This window comes from Stegostoma tigrinum, chromosome 7 (assembly GCF_030684315.1).
Source record: "Stegostoma tigrinum isolate sSteTig4 chromosome 7, sSteTig4.hap1, whole genome shotgun sequence".
Classification (NCBI taxonomy): domain Eukaryota; kingdom Metazoa; phylum Chordata; class Chondrichthyes; order Orectolobiformes; family Stegostomatidae; genus Stegostoma; species Stegostoma tigrinum.
In genome coordinates this window covers 54,283,670-54,307,658 of record NC_081360.1, presented here as the reverse complement: position 1 = coordinate 54,307,658, position 23,989 = coordinate 54,283,670, and the positions used below count along the sequence as shown (strand labels likewise).

General features: G+C 40.3%; 1 protein-coding gene across 2 annotated transcripts in view; it reads right to left on the bottom strand.

The window, feature by feature from the left end:
- Window positions 1-542: 542 nt before the first annotated feature.
- Window positions 543-23,989, bottom strand: part of arl6ip6 (ADP-ribosylation factor-like 6 interacting protein 6) — a 34,418-nt gene continuing 10,971 nt past the window's right edge. The window contains exon 4 of one of the 2 annotated variants that reach the window (XM_059647279.1): window positions 543-2,384. In XM_059647279.1, the coding sequence (XP_059503262.1) occupies window positions 2,216-2,384 (169 nt within the window). In that variant the 3' untranslated portion in view covers window positions 543-2,215. The remainder of the gene's footprint in view (window positions 2,385-23,989) is intronic. The other variant, XM_048533684.2, reaches the window with a different exon arrangement.

Here is a 23,989-nt window from a genome sequence, read left to right as displayed (position 1 = left end):
TCTGCTGCTGTTGAATAGTAACAGCACAAAGAATGAAGTTTTTCCAAGGGAATTAAATGTGAGTGCACACAGAATTCTTTACCTTGGCCTTTCACCTACAATGGAATATCATTTTAACATGAATTATATGCAGAGTTTACCAGCAAAATCCCTTCAATAGTAGTTAAAACATAGCTATTCTGTAGATTATAAGTTAGATTCAATCAATATTCAATATAAACAAAAATTATTTCAATCAATGTTTTCACAAAAATTTAACCTCATTCTGGTAAATCAGTGTTTCAGATTGCTGTGAATTCATAGGTCCTTAACACCTGTTGCATCAGGAGGCACAGAAAAATTTAACATTGGACAATGAACTCTACAGAAATTCCAAGTCATGAAGGTGGTTTGAAATTTACTTTCAATTCTTCTCTCCTGGTTATTTTATTATTAAGAACATCAATTCAGTGCATTGAAACAAGTTTAAAATCCCTGAAATACGAATCAAGACCTGAATCTCTTTTATTCTCCAAACAGTGATGAATGAAAACAAGTGCAAATTTCAAGTGTCAGCTACTTTAATATTCGACTAATGTAAGTGTCATTTGTGGCCACTTGCAAAAACATCGAGCACAGTGAAAGATAAATAGGATCTACAGGTAAACTTGCTTTTCAAACAAATGTAAAATACAAAATTAACTATAAACAAACTTGGTTAGAATTCTTTAACATTACTAAGTTCAAAAACAAGTATTTGCACTTATAGTAGTTCTTAGAAACAGTGATTTGACTGAAGAGTGTAATCATAGAATTCACAAACATCTCAAAAGATGAGCATGCCACTATGAAATGTTTTGTCATAACTGGGATGAGTTTAGCAATCATCCATTTAATAACATTCATGAAGTAGTAAATACCTGAATTATTTTTTAAAAATAATCTTGTTCAATAAAGTCAAAGTGTATTTCAGATCACAACTGATATTACAAAGTTCATATTTCCTAGAAGCAAAACTTAACATGAGAGGTATCTATTCAAATAATATACTGATGTTCAGTGGTTCTACTTTAGTTCATTAAAATATTAAAGGATCTGTCCTCTCCTTTAAACCTCATGATAATGATTGCTAACAAATAGAACTCCAAATGATAGAAAGTTACTTTGAATGGAAACTAGTATTTACATCATGAAAGTTGGTTCAACTCATTGTACAGAATACACAGGCATCATTGGAAACAAATCAAATAAAAGACATATTCTGTAACTGGGGTTTCTTTGAAAGAATAATCTATAGATGGAAATAAACTCACTGCATTAGCGCTATCACTTGAAGGACTGTATTAAAGTCTATTTGGATTTATACAATCAGTTTTCTCAGTCAGAAGTTTCACAAATCAAATGATTTTGTGATAACTGACAACTTAAAGCAAAACTACCGGTGTGAAACTTTTGTCAGCAACACTAAACAATAGATTATAGTGAAAATATGGAGATGTTTTAAATATGGATTTTTGTCCCCACTCTTAAGGCAACAATTTCCTGAAAGTTTTAAATCAAATTTGAGGGATCTGCGATGAAACATGGTTAGTTTCACCAGTCATGCTAATACATAAAACTATGATAGATACAAGAATGAAAGAGAAGATCGGACTCAACTAATTAGTTAAGTTGTGCCAATGACTTAGCGTTTAATGCCCAAAAATTACCATAGTCCTTCTGTCTATTCTTCCCATTCTATGCTACCATGTATAAAGAAAATTATTCAAAAATACATCTGCAGGTCAGGTTGCAACACTTACGTAGATTAGGAAAATCAACAGCAAAATGTACTGCCTGAAGCTGCAAATGTTTTGGAGACCCAGGAGGTCACGAGCATGAAGCATGTGCCTATACAATCCAGGTGTGTTTTCAAAACCAAAGCATGTCATTACAGTTCATCTGTCCCATGTATAGAGGAAGATTAAAACCACATTTTGGAATCATAAGATGAAGTATTCTCGCTCAAACAAAATTTGATATTTTCTCTACTGATCCAAAAGATGATTAAATTCTTAAATAAAAAAGGTTTAAGAACAACTTGAAAAGACAATTTGGAAAAAAACAGCATTGAAGGTTGAAGTTAATGGCAATAGAATAATGTCAATTATGTGCAAATTTATCTTTGAAGTAAATATTAAAACAAAAAAAAACACATTTCTTCATTTCTAACAGTCCTCCCAGGAACGTTATTATTTCAACCAAAGCTTGCTTGTCTGGAGAGGTCAGCAGTAGTCAATGTTATTGATAAAGCTGATTTTAGGTGAACCACCAAATTACAGCCAAAGCTGTAGTAATGCCATTCAGGATTGCCATGTTGTAGCCCATGTGGAATGAATGACCTGTTAATTTCCTGAAACAGAAAACTGAAAATTATATTTATGCGCTAGATAACTTTGAAGCAAAAACAATAGTCAACATTCAAACCGTGGTATCAGACATATGTACTGAATCTAAAAATGGAACAATTAGAACATGGTGTTATTTCTTGCACCTCAAAAAAACTTACCTCTGAGCATATATGAAATGACTGTGATTAGTGTTCAATTCTGAAATGGTAAATACCCACTTCAAAGTATCCTTATGGTTCATTTACCTTAGCAGTGCCCAAATCCACTGCAAACACCTCTGTGGACTGAAAAATTTAAAACAGAACTATTATTCCAAAGGCATCTGGGTTTTCCTCAAGTTTCAAAACTGCCATGAAACAGTGACTTTTGCAAACATCAAGTGTTTGATGACAAAGTGGTCAATTATTAATTTTCAGTTTGCACAAAAATTTAAAGTTATCAGAAAACGGAAAGTTTAAAAAAAGTCAAAAACAAATGTACCCGATAGAAGATAATAAAATGTGAGGCTGGATGAAGACAGCAGGCCAAGCAGCATCTCAGGAGCACAAAAGCTGACGTTTCGGGCCTAGACCCTTCATCAGAGAGGGGGATGGGGTGAGGGTTCTGGAATAAATAGGGAGAGAGGGGGAGGTGGACTGAAGATGGAGAGAAAAGAAGATAGGTGGAGAGAGTATAGGTGGGGAGGTAGGGAGGGGATAGGTCAGTCCAGGGAAGACGGACAGGTCAAGGAGGTGGGATGAGGTTAGTAGGTAGATGGGGGTGCGGCTTGGGGTGGGAGGAAGGGATGGGTGAGAGGAAGAACAGGTTAGAGAGGCAGAGACAGGTTGGACTGGTTTTGGGATGCAGTGGGGGGAGGGGACGAACTGGGGTGGTTTAGGGATGCGGTGGGGGAAGGGGAGATTTTGAAACTGGTTACGTGGAACAGTCCCTCTTCCGCACCTACACAGGCCCCAAACCCCACCTCTTCCTCCGGTACATTGATGACTGTATCGCGCCGCCTCTTGCTCCCCAGAGGAGCTTGAACAGTTCATCCACTTCACCAACACCTTCCACCCCAACCTTCAGTTCACCTGGGCCATCTCCAGCACATCCCTCACCTTCCTGGACCTCTCAGTCTCCATCTCAGGCAACCAGCTTGTAACTGATGTCCATTTCAAGCCCACCGACTCCCACAACTACCTAGAATACACCTCCTCCCACCCACCCTCCTGCAAAAATTCCATCCCCTATCCCCAATTCCTCCGCCTCCGCCGCATCTGCTCCCACGATAAGACATTCCACTCCTGCACATCCCAGATGTCCAAATTCTTCAAGGACCGCAACTTCCCCCCCACAGTGATCAAGAACGCCCTTGACCGCGTCTCCCGTATTTCCCGCAACGCATCCCTCACACCCCGCCCCCGCCACAACTGCCAAAAGAGGATCCCCCTCGTTCTCACACACCACCCCACCAACCTCCGGATACAACGCATTGTCCTCCGACACTTCCGCCATCTACAATCCAACCCCACCACCCAAGATATTTTTCCATCCCCACCCCTGTCTGCTTTCCGGAGAGACCACTCTCTCCGTGACTCCCTTGTTCGCTCCACACTGCCCTCCAACCCCACCACACCCGGCACCTTCCCCTGCAACCGCAGGAAATGCTACACTTGCCCCCACACCTCCTCCCTCACCCCTATCCCAGGCCCCAAGATGACGTTCCACATTAAGCAGAGGTTCACCTGCACATCTGCCAATGTGGTATACTGCATCCACTGTACTTGGTGTGGCTTCCTCTACATTGGGGAAACCAAGCGGAGGCTTGGGGACCGCTGTGCAGAACACCTCCACTCGGTTCGCAACAAACAACTGCACCTCCCAGTCGCAAACCATTTCCACTCCCCCTCCCATTCTTTAGATGGCATGTCCATCATGGGCCTCCTGCAGTGCCACAATGATGCCACCTGAAGGTTGCAGGAACAGCAACTCATATTCTGCCTGGGAACCCTGCAGCCTAATGGTATCAATGTGGACTTCACCAGTTTCAAAATCTTCCCTTCCCCCACCGCATCCCTAAACCAGCCCAGTTCGTCCCCTCCCCCCACTGCACCACACAACCAGCCCAGCTCTTCCGCTCCACCCAATGCATCCCAAAACCAGTCCAACCTGTCTCTGCCTCCCTAACCTGTTCTTCCTCTCACCCATCCCTTCCTCCCACCCCAAGCCGCACCCCCATCTACCTACTAACCTCATCCCACCACCTTGACTTGTCCGTCTTCCCTGGACTGACCTTTCCCCTCCCTACGTCCCCACCTATACTCTCTCCACCTATCTTCTTTTCTCTCCATCTTTGGTCCGCCTCCCCCTCCCTCCCTATTTATTCCAGAACCCTCACCCCATCCCCCTCTCTGATGAAGGGCCTAGGCCCGAAACGTCAGCTTTTGTGCTCCTGAGATGCTGCTTGGCCTGCTGTGTTCATCCAGCCTCACATTTTATTATCTTGGATTCTCCAGCATCTGCAGTTCCCATTATCTCTGTACCCGATAGAAAGTGGACCATATTACAAGTTGCACAATGCAAAAGTGAGATTTTCATACTGCTGACAGTGCATTCACCCACAATTTTACTTGGTCAGGAAGTTCCATTTGGGCATTTGATGCATGTATCGGCCACTTCCTTAGCAATCTTGCTAACTGGTAGCAAGGCCACAGTGGGGCTTGGTTCTTCTATCTACAGAAGCTTGTTGTGGCCACTCACTTGGACCGCTTTCTCCTTATAATGATCACTGCCACAAAGCAATGATTTGCCCATCAGCAATGCACTGGATTCATTGCTTGCAGTTGCAAAGCAAAGCATTCTCCACCTTAATGAATTTGCTTGTTTAGTCAATTGATGGTCCCCACATTGTTAATGACAGGTAGAAAAACTTGCTCTACCACTTCCAAGCAAAACAGATGGTAATTTTTCAGTTCCTTCCTTGATGCAAGCAGATCAGAGCATACAAGCAGTATGTACAATGCTGGTTTCATATCAGATTACCACAGCATCTAAGGGCTGAACCTTGCACATTGAGAATGTATTCTGCGCACAATTTTCCTTTCTCCATAACTACCCATGCCATATCCACTAAAAAGCACCCTCTGTCTAGAACTCTTAAATTATGAACTGTAATCAGTGTGGAATCATCAGGAATTGACTTTTCTTCTAAAAATGGACTTTAGAATGTAGTAAACTACCACTACAGGATCACCTGGCAGTCTGGATCATTAAACTGTCTTACTTGATTTCAAAATATAACGAGAAATACACAGTGCACTGTTTCCTGCTAGTGTACAATCTTTGAACTATATTAACAGATATGCCATAACGATTAAGGTACTTTAAAAACAAAATGGAGGTGGTCTTTAGATTTAAAAAAATCCACATTTTCTAAGAAAAAAAGTGACACTTTTTCTGGATTAAATTCCAAGTTTATTAAATATTAAAAACTGGATTCTATTCACTGGCAATGGGAAATACACTGGATTATGTACATCATACCGCACAAAACAGTATTTGGCCTAAATGGTCCACAACAGTCTTCACATTGCACAAGAATCTTCTCACAGCTTTTTTCTTTTAAATGTGACCAGAAAAGTCTATTCCCACCTTCTCCTTATGCTTATCTAACTTCCCCTTAAAAGGCTGACAAATAGCCTGCATCTTAGCATTTTAAAGCTAGTGGCTGTAAAGATAGCAGAAGCATTGGTAGTAATCTTTCCAAATTTCCTAGGTTCTGGAAAGATTGCAGTGGTTGAGAAAAGCACTGGTGTTACAGTTTCAGTTAAGAGAGGGAAACAAAAAGCATGAAACTGTAAAGTCAGTTAGTCTAGAATCGGTCACTGGGAAATTGCTAACCAATACATGTAGTACATTTGGATTTCCCAAAGGCATTCAACAAAGGTGCCACATATGATTACTACACAAGATGAGAAATTCCTTCTCTAATTGTCATTAGCCTTTGAAATTCTCTCTAGAAGAGAATATTTGAGTCTAGTTCACTGAACATATTCAAGGTCAGGTTGAACAGTTTTGTGATCAGTAAGGGAGTTAGGATTACAAAGGGACAGGCAGGAAAATGTAGTATGAGCTATAACTAGATCAGACATGATCTTAAAATAGCCAAATACCCTACTCCTGCACCTATTTATGATACTATGCAATTGAATCACTCCTTGTGTAACAAGTTGCACATTCTCAAAACTTTGGATAAAGCTTGTTATTTTGAATTCATAATTTGATTTGTGTGTTACTGTTTAATATTTATGGCCTTCTAATTATGATTCTCCTTTATTGCCCAAGAGGAAAATATTCTCTGTATTCATTCTATCAAAATTAATTTTAAAGACATCCATTGGGTTGCCCCTCAATCTTCTGTTTGAGAGAAAAGAGGCCAAGCCTACCAAATTCTTTCCTGATGTAGATACACAGGCAGTTTCAGTAACAGGCTTGTAAATCTTACTACACCCTTTCCTGTGCTTGAATGTCCTTTCATAATATAATGACTAGAACATTTCACAACATTCTAACTGCAGTGTTGAGGTTCGATACAACTTTACTACACTCCTTTTATTTTCTAATTTCGTACAACTGAAACTCAGGTCAATAGTGCTCAAGGCAATAATAGGCAATTCAATGCACTAAAATCAAAAATTCAAAGCAATCATAACAAAAATGTTTTGGTGATATGCTGTTTTCACTGCAATGGCTTTTACTCTTCATAATAATATCAGTCAACACTACAGATCAATTTCACATCGTGAACAGTATTTCCTATCAGCAGGTCTTATTCTACCCTGAAAGGTAGAATGTTTGGCCCAATGTTACAACATATCCTCAAACAAAAAAAAATTACTGCTAAAGGACAGTTTAACATTTGGCAGAAATTGGAATCACCTGAAACATTTTACTAGCCTCTAAATCAAAATCAGAGCTATAACTACATCATGTATTAAATTCTAGAAGGAAACAGAATCCCTGGGTTTGACCAGATTACATTCTAGAGTCCATTTACAACCGATTTTGTACACACATTAGAACAAAATGCAGGACAATATAAAATAGTCAGTCATTTCATAAGTGCAAGAAATGTTCCAACGTCAGGTCTTTAATATTGCACGCACATACCAGATCACGTTCGTGAATAGATGTGTTCTTAAGTGATGTTCGTAAACTGGGGACCCCTGGAACTCACTGAGCTGCAATGTCAACTCTTTCCCTACATAGATGCAGATATAGCATTTCCTGCTTTTATTTCAGACTTCCAGCATTTTGATTTTAGGCTGCTGTATTCATAACTAAATACCACTCAAATGCAACCTACTTTCCCCCCCACCATATAGAATCAAGCTGCAGTTATACAATTGGTAAAAACTTAATTAGGTGTGTAACTGCCTCATTCCAGCAGTGTACTAGGTTCATTCCTGCTATTATGTGGACTAATTGACAAGGGTCTGTAAAATTAGACCTTTTGACTTGTCAGTTTTCACTGTTTTGTCATTCATAAGCAATCACATATTAAAAACAAAGTCAAGTTGACACTGGAAGTATGTCATATGATTGCCATGAATACCTTTTTGTTAGACCAATATTCTGGTGTAACATTAGATGGTTGTAAAATACAATGATCAGTTATTTGGCAAGCTGAAGGGAAGGTGGGTGAAAGTATTGAGTGTATCTTCAATTACGATGAACAATATTTAGCAGTTTAACAATTCCCAGGAATAGGCATGCAAGAGAATTTATATTCAAATTTTCAAGTTTGAATGCTTTGGTTCAATCGATCATAGAATTGTATGTCAGTCTGTAAAAAGTAATCAAATTTGTTACTCTTGGTAGTGTAGATGAGCAGAGAGATCTCGGTGTCCATGTACACAGATCCTTGAAAGTTGCCACCCAGGTTGACAGGGCTGTTAAGAAGGCACACAGTGTTTTAGCTTTTACTAATAGAGGGATCGAGCTCCGGAACCAAGAGGTTATGCCGCAGCTGTACAAAATGCTGGTGCGGCCGCACTTGGAGTATTGCGTACAGTTCTGGTCACCACATAATAAGGATGTGGAAGCTTTAGAAAGGGTGCAGAGGAGATTTACTAGGATGTTGCCTGGTATGGAGGGAAGGTCTTACGAGGAAAGGCTGAGGGACTTGAGGCTGTTTTCATTAGAGAGAAGGTGGTTGAGAGGTGACTTAATTGAAACATACAAAATAATCAGAGTGTTAGATAGGGTGGATAAGGAGAGCCTTTTTCCTAGGATGGTGACGGCGAACACGAGGGGGCATAGCTTTAAATTGAGGGGTGAAAGATATAGGACAGATGTCAGAGGTAGTTTCTTTACTCAGAGAGTAGTAAGGGAATGGAACGCTTTGCCTGCAATGGTAGTAGATTCGCCAAATTTAGTTACATTTAAGTCGCCATTGGACAAGCATATGGACATACATGGAATAGTGTAGGTTAGATGGGCTTCAGATCGGTATGACAGGTCAGCACAACATCGGAGGGCCGAAGGGCCTGTGCTGTGCTGTAATGTTCTATGTTCTGTGAAAGCTTGATGTACTTAAGTGTCTGGGGCAGGGGGGAGTAGTGGAGAGTGAAGGGTGTGAGGAGGGTGGGATAAGGCAGGTTCTGGATATTGTCAACAGCCCTGAACACTGCCAAGTTCAGGCAGCAGGACAGCTACCATATTTTCCACAGTCAAATCAAACTAACTTCAGTTGCCATACCATAGTGACAGTCAAGCTGGCCCACACTTTAGTATTAATGAGGCACAAAGCTAAGATAATAGCAGAAAAACAATGTTTATGCTGAGGCAATATGTGCCAATTAGAAGAATTTCATTCACTTCAGGGAGGTATTAATTCTTATTTCTTCTTGGCGATTTCTGAAAAATGCAGATTCAGCAACACAGATTCCACTAAAAGGAGGGAATGTAGCTACTTTGCTGACCTTGAATGATGACGTCCAATTACTTGGAGGTGTAGAATCAATTGTTTTTTGCTTAGAAAGTCTAAACCATGAGGTAACTGAAAAATGATAAAAAAATTCCAAAAGGATCACAAGGTGTAGAGCTGGATGAACACAGCAGGCCACGCAGCAGAGGAGCAGGAAAGCTGATGTTAGGGTCCAAACCCAAAATGTCAGCTTTCCTGCTCCTCTGATGCTGCTTGGCCTGCTGTGTTCATCCAGCTCTACACCTTGTTATCTCAAACTCTCCGGGATTGGCAATTCCAACTATTTCCAAAAAGAATCCATGTTATACTACTAGAGATAATGGGAACTGCAGATGCTGGAGATTCCAAGATAATAAAATGTGGGGCTGGATGAACACAGCAGGCCAAGCAGCATCTCAGGAGCACAAAAGCTGACGTTTCGGGCCTAGACCCTTCATCTGATGAAGGGTCTAGGCCCGAAACGTCAGCTTTTGTGCTCCTGAGATGCTGCTTGGCCTGCTGTGTTCATCCAGCCCCACATTTTATTATCATGTTATACTACTGTTATTTTTGAGGCTTTCAAACAGTATAGAAACAACTTAAAGTTGCAAGAATGGAGCCAGCAGTACTTCAGCTCTGGAGGGTTTTCCTCCAGGAAAATGATATTGATAGAGACTGGTTTGAGATTCTGAACATGTCCTCAATAAGAAATAGTCACAGAACCCAATTTGCATAATAGAAGACAATTGATGACCAGAGGGCAGACTCTCAGGTTCACTATCCAATTAAGGATGCTGGTTAACGCTCTTAAGTTTTAGCGGGCTGGCATGGTGGCTCAGTAGTTAGCACTACTGCCTCAGTGCCAGAGACTTGGGTTTGATTCCAGCCTTGGGTAACCGCCTGTGTGGGTTTCCTCCAGGTGCTCCCGTTTCCTCCCACAAAAGATATGCAGGTTAGGTGGATTGGCCATGCTAAAATTGCCTACAGAATCCAGGGATGTGTAGGTTAGGTAGATTAACCGTGGGGAATGCAGGGTTACAGGGATAGGGTAGGGGGATGTGTCTGGGTGAGATGCTCTTTGCAGGTTGGAGTGGATTTGTTGCACCAAACAGCCACTTTCTACACTGTGGGAATTCTATGGAAGCTGCAAGGCCAATAAGCATCACACCCCAAAAATGCAGGATGCAGAATACCTTCAAACTTTTTAAACACTAAGAATCGCACAATATATCCTGCAGCTGAATCATCACTAGTGGTTTAGGAACAGAAGGGGGTGTGAGGTGGGGATGACTACAATCCCTCTATGGTGTGGCCACATCCTGGCAGCCAGTAAAAGGCCCTTTGGTTCACCAGGGCCAGTAATACTACCTGCCTAATCCCACTTCCCAAACCTGGCCCAATCGTCATTCTTTATTTGGCCTCGGTAAGCTGCTCTAATGGAGATGTTGGCTACCAGCCATATGACAGCATTGGCAGTCTTCCATTAAAATGGCCCAGAGAATGGAGTTATAAAATGGCATACCCAGCAGGGCTTTTTTTTTTTGTAAGCTCCCATCCAACTCCAATACTAGCGGTACGGTGTTAAAGTAATGTCAAAAAATTCCACTGATGTCAAATCAAAAGATTGAGAATTTTGTAAGTCAGGCCACGCAGTTTTGAAGGAAAATACAAATCCCCAATTAACTCCAGTGGAACACAGTAAACATCAAAACAAAAAGACCCTTTGGGGCTGAAAATAAGTACAAATTGACTAAATTGCTTGGTTGTGTCACAAATTATGGCTACTCTCTCAAAATGATTTACTTACTCACTACAGCCTTTGTTTCGTGGTAAATTCCTGAACTTAAAATAGTTCAAGGTTTCCCTTCATGACAGGGGAGGTAATGCCTCAGGGTACGTGAGACACCGAGGGAATATTCTGGGGACCCAAGTTTAAATGCCAACATGCTTTGAGTGCAAAAAAAAATCTGGAATTAAGTGTTGAATGACAACGATGCAACCACTAGTTTGTCAAAAAACATCTGGTTCACTGAATGTTCTTTAGAGAAAGAAACTGCCATTCTCACCTGGTCTGGCCTACATGTGAATCCAGACCCACAGCAATACAAACAAAGAAACCTACAGCACAGGAACAGGCCCTTCGGCCCTCCAAGCCTGCGCCGATCAAGATCCTCTGTCTAACCTGTCATCTATTTTCTAACTGTCTGTGTCCATTTGCTCCCTGCCCATCCACGTACCTGTCCAAATATATCTTGAAAGACGCTAACGTGTCTGCGTCTACCACCTCCGCTGGCAACGGATTCCAGGCACCCAGCACCCTCTGTGTACAGAACTTTCCACGCATATCTCCCTTAAACTTTCCTCCTCTCACTTTGAACTCATGACCCCTAGTAATTGAGTCCCCCACTCTGGGAAAAAGCTTTTTGCTATCCACCCTGTCTATACACCTCATGATTTTGTAAACCTCAATCAGGTCCCCCCCGCTCAATCTCAGTCTTTCTAATGAAAATAATCCTAATCTATTCAACCTCTCTTCATAGCTAGTACCCTCCATACCAGACAACATCCTGGTGAACCTCCTCTGCACCCTCTCCAAAGCATCCACATCCTTTTGGTAATGTGGCAACCAGAACTGCACACAGTACTCCAAATGTGGCCGAACCAAAGTCCTATACAACTGCAACATGACCTGCCAACTCTTGTACTCAATACCCCGCCCAATGAAGGAAAGCATGCCATATGCCTTCTTGACCACCCTATTGACCTGCGTTGTCACCTTCAGGGAACAATGGACCTGAACACTCAGATCTCTCTGTTCATCAATTTTCCCTTGGACTTTTCCATTTACTGTATAGTTCGGCCTTGAATTTGATCTTCTAAAATGCATCACCTCGCATTTGCCTGGATTGAATGCCATCTGCCATTTATCTGCCCAACTCTCCAGTCTATCTATATTCTGCTGTAATTTCTGACAGTCCCTTCACTATCAGCTACTCCACCAATCTTAGTGTCATCAGCAAACTTGTTGATCAGACCACCTACACCGTCCTCCAGATCATTTACATATATCACAAACAACAGTGGTCCCAGCACAGATCCCTGTGGAACACCACTGGTTACAGGTCACCAATTCGAGAAACTCCCTACTACTACCCTCTGTCTCCTGTTGCCCAGCCAGTTTTTTTTAAATCCATCTAGCTAGTACACCCTGGACCCCATGTGACTTCACTTTCTCCATCAGCCTGCCATGGGGAACCTTATCAAACGCCTTACTGAAGTCCATGTATATGACATCTACAGCCTTTCCATCAATCAACTTTGTCACGTCCTCAAAGAATTCTATTAAGTTGGTAAGACATGACCTTTCCTGTACAAAACCACGTTGCCTATCACTGATAAGCCCATTTTCTTCCAAATGGGAATAGATCCTATCCCTCAGTATCTTCTCCAGTAGCTTCCCTACCACTGACGTCAATTCTCAATTACCCTCTGGACAGTTAGAGATGGACAATAAGTGCTGGCCTAACCAGCAAAGTTCACCCTCTGGAGTGGTTTAAAAAATTAATAATTTGTGCAGTAATAATTCAGAAATGCAAATCAAACAGAACAGATGTAAAGTATGAACTTAATAACTTATTCCAATGCATTGACAAGCGATGTAATCAATCAAGGCTTCCATTTTTATCAAAGCATGTTAAACTGGATTTATTGCAGGAGTATTCTTTTCCACTGCAGAGACCAATATAGAAAATGTGGAACAACTGAAATATGGTACAAAGCAGACAATATTGAAGACAGTCTTCATTTGGGTTGAGTATAGTTGTAGTTATGAGAAAGAAAGAATGCACAATTATTTTGGAAAATAATTTCAAAAAATTTTAAAATGGTTTACCAGATTGAGGAGTTCAACAGCCTGCTCACATGCTTCTTGGTTGCAATTATGGCTGTTGTTTGCAACACCCTTGATCACAAATGGAGTACATATAATGGGAGAATCCCAGTAGTGGAATTCCTATAACCAAATCACATCTAGAAACTACATAGCTATAAATGGGATTGATTTTACGCACAAATTTACAGTATGTAACTGTACCGAATTCACAAAAACATTGTTTTGGTGAAGATATCACCATGCATTCATCAGGAAAAGTGATTTACAATTTGGTCAAGTTGTGGTTTGTGTGGTTCAAGTTCAGCCTTGGGCAACTGTCTGTGTAGACTTGCACGTTCTCACTGATGGAAGAGCCCAGCACATCAATGCAAACGATAAGGCTGAAGCATTCGCAGCAAACTTCAGCCAAGCGCCCATCCAGCTCTGCCTCTTCCAGTCCCCAGTATTACAGGTACCAGTCTTCATTCAGTTCATTCCCCATGTAATTAAGAAACAGTTGGAGACTCTGGATGTTGTAAAGGCTATGGGCTCTGGCATAGTACTGAAGACTTGTGCTCCAGAGCTTGCTGCTCTCCTAGCCAAGCCACAGTTACAATACTGGTATCTACCCAGCAACGTGGAAAATTTTCCATATATGTTATGTCCAATACATCAAAAGTAGGACAAATCCAGCCCAGCCAATTAACACCCCAATCTACTCAATCATCAGTGAAGTGATGGAAGAGGTAGTCAACTGTGCTATTAAGCAACACCTGCTGAGAGACAATGGGACCTGCAGATGTTGGAGAATCCAAGATAACAAAGTGTGGAGCTGGATGAACACTGCAGGCCAAGCAGTATCTCAGGAGCTCAGAAGCTGACGTTTCGGGCCTAACCCTTCATCAGAGATGAAGAAGGATCTCGGCCCGAAACGGCAGTTTTTGTGCTCCCGAGATGCTGCTTGGCCTGCTGTGTTATCCAGCTCCACGCTTTGTAACCTGCTCAGAGACACCCAGTTTGGATTCTGCCAGGACCATTCAGCTCCTGACTTTGTTGTAGCCTTGTTTCAAGCATGGACAAAAGAGCTGAATTCCAGAGGGGAGTGTGACGATCCTTGACTTCAATGCGGGGTTCACCCAAATGTGGCATCGAAAAGCCTTAGCAAAACTGAAATCAATGGCTATCAAAAGGCAAATTCTCTGCTGGTTGGAGTCATACTGGGTATATAGGGAGATGGTCATGTTGTTGGGGGTCAGTCATTTTAGCTCCAGTACATCTCTGCATGAAATCCTCATGGTAGTGTCCTATGGCCAACCATTTTCAGCTGCTTCAATGACCCTCCCTGTGTCACATGGTCAGAGTGGGATGCTTGCTGGTGATTGCACAATGTTCAAGGCCATTTGTAATTCCTCAAGATAGTGAAGCAGTCTATTTCCAAACAAGATCTGGACAATATTCAGGCTTGAGCTGACAAGCAGCAAGTGACAGTCACACTACACAAATATCAGGCTATGACCATCACGAATTAGTCAGTCAGTCAATCTAACTACCACACCATAACATTCAATGTTGTTACCATCATAATTCCCCCATCATCCTGGGGATTACCACCGAACAGAATAATGGATATGGGCTAATGGTATTATTGCTGGACTCTTCATTTGGAGATCCAGGTTCAAATCCCACCATGGCAGATGGTGGAATTTGATAACAATTTTTTTAAAAATCCGGAATTAAAGAATCTAATGATAACCGTAAAACTATTGTTTTATGTTGGAAAATGTATCCAGTTCAGTGATGTCTGTTAGGAAAGCAAACTGCCATCCTTACCTGGTCTGGGCTACTGGGACTCTAGACCCACAGCAACATGGTCAACTCTTAACTGCCCTCTGGGATGGGTGATAAACGCTGACCTAGCCAGCAACACTATTATCCCATAAATGAATTTTAAAAAACTCAATGGGACTTGCCACATAACCACAATGGCTACAAAAGCTCATCAGAGGCTAGGAATATTACAGTGAGTAACTCCCTCCCAACTCCCGGAAGCCTGTCCTTCACTTACAAGGCACAAGTAAGGTGTGTGATGGAATACTGCCCACGTGGATGGGTACAGCTCCAACAAAAGAAATTTAACACCATCCAGGGCAAAACAGCCTGCTTAACTGGCACATGCACAAACATCCACTCAGTAGCAGTGATGTGTACTACCTACATGATGCATTACATAAATTCACCAAAGATCCTCAGACAGCACTTTCCAGATAACAGCCACTTCCATCTAGAAGGACAAGAGCAGCAGAAATATGGGATCACCGCCACCTCCAAGTTCCCCTTCAAGCCACTCACCATACTGATTTGGAGATGTATCACCATTACTTCACTGTCGCCGGGTCAAGATCCTAGATTTCCCTCCTTAATGGCATTGTAGGTAAACCCACAGGAGATGGGGTGCAGTAGTTCAAGACAGCAGCTCACCATCACTGTCAAAGGCAACTAGGGACAGGCAATAAATGCTGGCCAGCCAGCGATACCAACTTCCCACAAAATGAATAACAAAAAAAGGGGAAAAAAAACGAAATCGTCCCAGATTTGCATGGGTTTCCTCCCATCATTTAAGCGGTGGTAAGATGGACTGGCCATGCTAAATTGCCCCGTGCTATCCAGGGATGATCAGATCAAGTGGATTAGCCATGGTAAATGCAGGGTTACAAGGATAGGGATAGGGTCTCGGTTGGATGCTCCTCAGGGGGTTGCTGCAGCCATGATGAGCTCAAATGTCTCTTTCTACGCTACAGGGATTCTACGATGGAGGTTAAAATTCAATAATCTATACAGAGCACTATTGAATACTATGAATCTACCAAGTATTAAAATTGATGTTCAGCCATGACACCTGCCTCCTGCAGAAATCCTCTCTTTGGTCATAAGTCCACCACACTCCTCAAACAACGCTATTGTTTAGAAGTCTATAGAAAATTTTAGGATTTTTTTGTCCATTTTTTTTTGTAGGAGGAGTATGCCATTTTTGTTGCGCATCCCCAGTTGTTCTCGAGCTAAGTAGCTCACGAGGCTGGAACAGTCAAGCACATTTCGGTGGGTCTGGACCCACCTGGTCAGCTAAGGACGGCAGATTTCATTCCCTAGAAGGACATTAGTGAAACAGATGGGTTTTTACTGCAATTGATTACAGCTGTCATGGGCCACCATTTATTCCAGATTGACTAGAATTTAAATTTCACATAGCTGCCATGGTAGAATTTGAACACCTGTTCCAGGACATTAGCCTGGGTCTCTAGATTGCTAGTGCAATGACATTGCAACTAAATGGAGATGATGTTCTGGTAGTATTGTTTAAATTAAATTTAGCTTATTACACCCACACAATGTGCAAAATAGAATAAATTTTAGAAAAATGAACTTCAAAATCACAACGCACAGTGTTATTGCTCCCAAGTGTGTAGACTGCACATAAGATATAAAAAAAGTCATGATCTCTAAATTTGAAGTTAATACTCAAAAAAAAGGCTCTTACATGGCACGCAACTTGGCAAAAACGATTCATTAACCAAGATGTTAGCTACGTTGCCGAGTATCAGCTCTGTTAATGAGCTCAATTGTTTAGAAGCAGATAATGTTTAACGGAATCCTCCTAAAACCGTCCTCCTTTAGAAATTCCTTTACATTTGAGATTTACTGAGGTTGAAAATTAATCTCTCAACACGGTAGACATTGACAAATTTATTTTCCTGATTAACATCATTAACAAGTTAAGACAAGTAAAGTACAAATGAAAGAATACTATATTAACTAGTATCGTATTAAAACCACGTAAGTGCAGTCAATTGTGCTAAACATTTTTCTTTCAAAAGGATTAATCATATGAAACTATGTCAAAAAAACAGCACCCAAGATGCCAAGTATGCACACTATTCCTTTTACGAGGGCACCGTTGCGAAACCAGCACTTGAGGACAAATACTTTGGTCCACTGCATTCTGTGAACAGTAATGTTTCAAACGCTGTGCGGTACAATGATTACAATGTTTCTTGGAACATTGCATTCAGTTGTTAAGAGAGATAAATAGCAGCTATAACCAACCTTTATTTGAAATTTAACTCAGGAAATTCCCTTTTTTTGGAAAAAAGTATTAAATACAATGCAAATATACACCATGTAGATAACTCACTAAACTGTTATAGCCATTTAAAAAAAAAGTTACTGCCTGAGCAGAAGGGTGGACTTTAAAAAGGCTGACAGTCAACATATACTATGGTAGCCAATGCACTTCAACATTTGAAAACTGAGGCATTTGTAACCAAGTATTTTAAATATAAAAACCCGACAGCTAGATAGGATTACAAGGAAGTCATACCTTGTTCAAACAGATGTATTTCCTTATGCTACAAATAGTAAGCTTTAAGCCAGTATTGTTACTTCAGAACAAAATGGAGGCATGAAGTGGTCATATGGCCCGTCTTGATTTCCACCCAACAAGAAGTTTGGCTGAATTGATTGTTAACAGTCAAATAGAAAGTGGGTCAAGGTTGTTTTACTGAGACAGCGTGAGACCTGCAAACAATGACCAAAGTAGCTACGCCAACAGTGGATAACTGTTGTCATGGATAACTTAGTTCCTAAATCATCTAGGTCCTTGGAACGTCACTTTAAAATGATTACACTTTAAACTACCTGCGTAATACCTAGGTAGACTGGACTTGGGGATCTACAGAATAGCTAATCAGCACTTCTACCTACATACAAATCCATTTGGTTTCTTCAAAACTATTATCTGACATGTTTTAGTTTAATTAGCTGCCTGGTGTAATCACCATTACAACGTATCAATCAAAGCCAACTTGCCAACCATGCAACACCATGAAGCGAAAGTTGTGACCCCCTCTGAAATTTGACATTCTTATATCAGTCCTGGTGACCACAGGCAAAGAGCTTTGATACCATATCACCTATTTTAATAAATAATTAGCAAACACGTAAAAGTAGACAGCTAAAAAATAAATAAAAACTCAACAAGCTTCAATATTCAAATATCTAATAAAAGAGTTTCATACTGAGGCCTACTCAATCTGTTTGTGATCGGAGGTTCGATATGTCCCAAATTTGGAAACTACACTCGCTTCTCAAACTCTCGAATTCCGGTCAACAAACTGAAACATTGAAAGAATACGTACATCTTGACTATTGTCATTTTCCTCTGATGTCAGGGGACCACACTGCACCACACAAAGTTCTGAAATAAAACTATTATTTTGTGCTCAGGCAGGGGAAAAAAAAGGGGTTTATGTTCAGGTCAGAGAGGCTATACGGCATGTACACTGCCACTGAAATTAGATATTGAAGCTAGAGTCAGTTATCTAGGTCTGAAGAGTTGCAAACAAAATTACCAACACCCTGGTTTGTAGAGAAACGCTCCCTGGCATTGTGCTACAACAATGTAAGGAAACTACACTTTCAGAATCAAGGGGAGAAAGCCAATTTATTTTCCTGAATGTTACAGAAAGTGGTAGATGCAGGTTCAATTACAACATTTAAAAGACATTTGGACAGGTACATGAATAGGAAATGTTTAGAGGGATATGGGTCAAATGCAGGCAAATGAGACTAGTTTTGTTTCAGAAACCTGGTCGGCATGGACAGGTTGAACTGAGGAGTCTTTTTCCATGCTGCATAGTCTATAAAATGTAAATAGATGGATTGTGAAGAGAACACAGAAGACAAAATAAAACATAAGATAGCGCAGAAAACTAGAAAATAAGCAGAAAACGACATGCGGCAAACAGATTTGAGAAGAGGAGAGTATTTAGGAAGCTTTCTTGAAATAGTACACAAACAGTATGATAAAGCGTACGTCTGCAATATCTTGGAATTTAGCACTGTGTTAATATTTTTGAGAAGAACAGATTTGTTCCAATAGAAATGGATAAATCAGTTTATTATTAAATGTACAGCAGAGGTCAGAAAGGAATGTAGTGCAGGAGAAAGAACAATCGGAGAAGACTGTATGTGAACTTTCATGGCTTCATCAAGGATGGTTTGTTGAGCTGTGAATCTAAAGTGGCCATCTCAAATGTGGCATCTCCCCTATACTTGCACTTGCTACTACACAGCAGAATGGAAGCTGATCTAATGTGCTGATATAAAGGTCTAAAGAGTCAACGGCCAATTCCCAACATCTCAAACATATATGTTATGCAACAAGCACAATTCTGCTAACTACTTTATATTGACTCATGGACCTCATCATCTGATTTGTGCCAATGCATTAAACTCTTACAACGTGAAGTTAAACTTAGACCACAAACGAAATGAACCCAAGGTATTTCCATCCAAACAGTAACAAAAAAGTGCTATGATTTTAAAAACCTATTAAGAGTGACAATGCTAAAGTAAAAGCACTTAGCAACAAAGTAGATATACAAATGTAGGCTGCTCTAAATTAAAGAATTCAAAACTAAATTCTTTCCAGAAGAAAATTTCATTGATCTTAATCAATTAGAAAATTTTAGTCACTCTCAAAATTTATGAAAGGTCTCTGAAAGGTTACATTTGGGTTCAAATTTAAGTGCCTGTAACAAGTATGGTACTAGTTAAACAAGCAACTGACCACAAATTAATCTAGCCAGACAAATGGTGCAATGTTGAAAGCTACAAAGTTACCAAGGTACTAAAGGGAAAAACTGCCCTCCGCTGGTCTTGAACTTGTTATTGCACATCTCATGTCAAGTTAACATAAGAATATCAGCTAAAATAAGGAGAGTGCAACATGTACTAAACTTGTGAACAAAACTGACAAAAGTAGCTGTTTATTGGCAGCGACAATATACCAATCTTCTGGACTGTTACAGATCATAGCCTCTCCTCTTTATACTTTCCCCCAGGCAGGTGTTGGGGATAATTCTCTTACAATTTACACTTCCTTCAAACCCAGCTGGTCTTTATTTCCTGATCCCATTTCAGGATCAAATCGTACTCACCACCATTCATAGCCTAACGGCCCAGCCCATCAATTATCATCCTATAGTTTAAGTACTCCTTCCTTGCTATTTATTACACCACCAATTTTTGTGTTAGTTATATGCTAATCATATTTCCTACATTCATGCTCAAATCATTGATGTACATTACAATCAGAAGGTGACCCAACTCTGAATCCTATGGTCTACCACTGGACACAGGCTTCCAGACAAAAACACCCCTTGAATCACCCTCGGCTTCCTGCCACTAAGCCATTTTTGGATCCAATCTGCCAAATTGCCCTGGTTATGCAATGTATTTTTCATGGTCAGTTGCCGGATCAATGCCTGCAACGGTAGTAGATTCGCCAACTTTAGGTACATTTAAGTCGTCACTGGACAAGCATATGGACGTACATTGAATAGTGTTGGTTAGATGGGCTTGAGATCGGTATGACAGGTTGGCACAACATCGAGGGCTGAAGGGCCTGTACTGTGCTGTCATGTTCTATGTTCAATGCATCATGTTTTATATAGAACTGCATATTAAATTTTATTAAGATTGACTTTTTAAGCAAGCTTGATGCTGAATATTTAATTCATCCACGAAGTAGGAAGTCGATCAAAGCTACAAAAGTACCTTGTATTTGAACTGCATTTGAATTAAAATAATAAAGCATCCAAAGATGCTTCTTAGGAAAAGTGTACATCAATGGGTGCATGCCTGGCTCATAAAATTGAGCCTGGTGGGTTGTGGCCAGTCAGTGATAAACAACTGGTCAACCCTTCCCCCTCTCTCCCCTCAATTCTGGCTTGTGCACCCCCAAATATAACCATTTCAACACTGGTGATTGTCCTAGGCTGAAAATTTGAACATTTGCTCCAAACTCATGTCTCTTTTTGTCTGCTTCTCTTTCATCCTTTTTCAGCACTCAAGTCTCTCCTCTTTGACCAAGCTTTTTGTACAGCATTCCCATCCATTTTGCCTTCCCAACACCCTCTGCAACATTTCATTCCTTCCTGCTTGGAGATCCCACAAAGCTATGTGGTCTTGAACTCTAGGACTTACAATTTGGGGCATGTTTATAATTCCAATTCCAGAAAGCCTTCAAGTACAGAACATAATACCACATAACCCTACAACTTACATCAGAAACTGAGCAGTATTAGCTATTCAGTGGTGTGCTTGAAAAGTTATTCATAATTTCCTGTTTGCTGTTGAGCTAATCAAAAGGATGATTTTGCTGATTGTACCTACTGCATTAGTCACTAAATACATTAAAACGCAGAGTACATTAAGCCTTACAATTTTAATCCACACATGTGGAATGGCATGAATAAACAAGTTTGAGTTTTAACAGACTGGGGCTATAATTTCATGAATCCTGATTTTTCTTCTGCACAGCAAATCAGCTGGTAATAACTCAATGAGGGAAAATGGACAATGATAATAGGAATTATTGATACTATTCAACAGTTAATTTTCAGTGTAATGGCATTTTGAATCTGCCAACCAAATGGACCTTTAGTGCCTGGATAAAACTAAATATTCCAAGCTACTTTGTGCCAACTCACAAATTATGAACCTGTTCAAAACTTGCTTTTGAGATTTAGCATGATTGTACCCTCTGTGCTTCTCAGACAGTTTTCACATTATGGCATGGACACACAAATGCCCCAAACCAGCAGACATGATTTATTTTATAGTTTCAAATTAGTGCAATTATAGCCCTGAAACAGCCCAATGTTCTATTTGTCCACTAAAACTTAAGTCTGGCAATCATACAATAATCACAGACTACTGCTCAAAATTGCTAAAATGGAAATATGAACAATATTATCAAATTGAGGGCCAAACTAGAGAGGTAAGAAACAGGAAATCCAGACAGAGTAAGACTAACATCAAGTTTATTGGTAAGATTTCCATTTAAACCAACATAGGTAGGGTAACAGAAAAGTTAGTGTTCAAAAAGGGACTCTGTCAGCTTTTCAGAATTAATTACACTCTCCAAGTAAATTAAAATCTGAATGCAACTTCAACTACAAATTGGGTGTACCTTACATTGCAGATTAGCAGTTAGTTATTCACAAAATGCAAGTGTCAACATATTTGTTAACGAATTATCATTTTACTTGAAAAGTAATAATAGTTTGCATAGTCTCGATAATGTGATTCCAGACTCTTGAAAATCTAAGCCCCCCCTCCCACCCCCACATGTTTTTACATAGAGCGGATAGCTCAACAGTATTAGAATATTAAAGAGCTATTAAAAAAATTAATTTATTGTGGTGTTAAAAAGTCTGTTGCCAAGTGCAATTAATACAAGTGTCCCAAGTATGTCTGATGAGAGTCCTTAATGTTTGACTTTGAAAGTTGATGGAATTGTTGGTAATCTTAATCTTCAACATTTCCAATATCAAGGTGTTAGAGAAAGGGATTGTGCTGTGAGTAATGTACAAGGGAAGTTGCTGTTACAACCCTCATTGGCCCAATTCGGGCTGAAACCGAATTAAATTTTTTGCTTAAGTGTATTCCAGAAATGCAAGGTATTTATGTCAAACATTGAACAGTAAACTTTTGACATTTAGAAAGTTGTCCTAATGTGCAATATAGTTCAGACAACCAAATCGAATCGATAATAGATTAAGTTTTAAAAAAGTCAATTGACATTGTAAAATTACATATCCATTCCTCAATGACTTCGTCAAAGCATCCATAGTTAGAAGGAATTGTGTTCCCACGTTTGCTAATGGCAAGGGTGAAACATATCTTTAAGAAGCGCAAGGATGTCACATGCATCGAAAGAAAAATTCCAATAAACTTACTGTTAAAAAGCTAAATTTCCATCATCTTAAATTATTGAAGAAACAAATAATATTGTAATTGAAGACTTAATTTAAATTCCTTGGTTGTAAGCTACCTTAAAATCGAACTATAAAATTGCTTCACCTACACTAGTGTCAGATCATTACAATGAGCCTGGATTCTAAAATAATAAATCCTAATTTTGATAGTTTAAATATAAAATGGAACTGGGCAGGCCTACTGAGCCACAAAGTAATTTTGCATTGTACCATTTCTCTAAACATAAATAGAAACTGTAAACAATGTGACACACCAAATAAGAATGTAAGGGTGAGGTTTAATGGAGTCTGTAAGAACAGCAAAGATGTAGGAATTTAATGGGGTGGGAGCAGAAAACTCAGTTTTGAAATTGAGTTGAGTTTGAAAAGTTAAAGTGGAAGCCATGTCAGGAGAGTGGCTGACATTCTGCAGATGGCAGGGACCTTTACTATGCATTGACAATATCCTTATCACCCATTGATTGAAATACACAACAAATTCAGTGATACCTCCAAGATGAAGGCAGTGGCACACAGGAAACTCATGCTTCCGGTTTCCCTGTTGTTCAAAGATAGCACAAACCAGATGAGGTTGTTCAATTTCAAATACTGCCTCAGTTGGACTGGCAACAGGGTGGGCATTATGCCGGGATCCTAAAGAAAGCGGGGAGATGGGTGCGTGGTCAGAGGTAAGATGGTGTCTGAAAAGTGCCAGGCTCCTGCCAAGAGTGCAGTATTCTTATCTTCGAAGGAAGGTAGCTGCATCTCACATGACAGGTCTACAGTCAAGGAAGGGTCCTTGACTTTGATGCACAGCAGGTCAAGCCACAGGGCAGTGCACGTATCCAATGACATGGCTGCTAAGAAAATGCTACCTTGCTGGAGATAACGTTTGGGTGGGATATCTTTCACCTCGCAGGAAATCAGCTTGCTTTGGGAGGAGGCTACTGGGAAATAAGGGAGGTAGTTCCGGATGGAAAGGGCT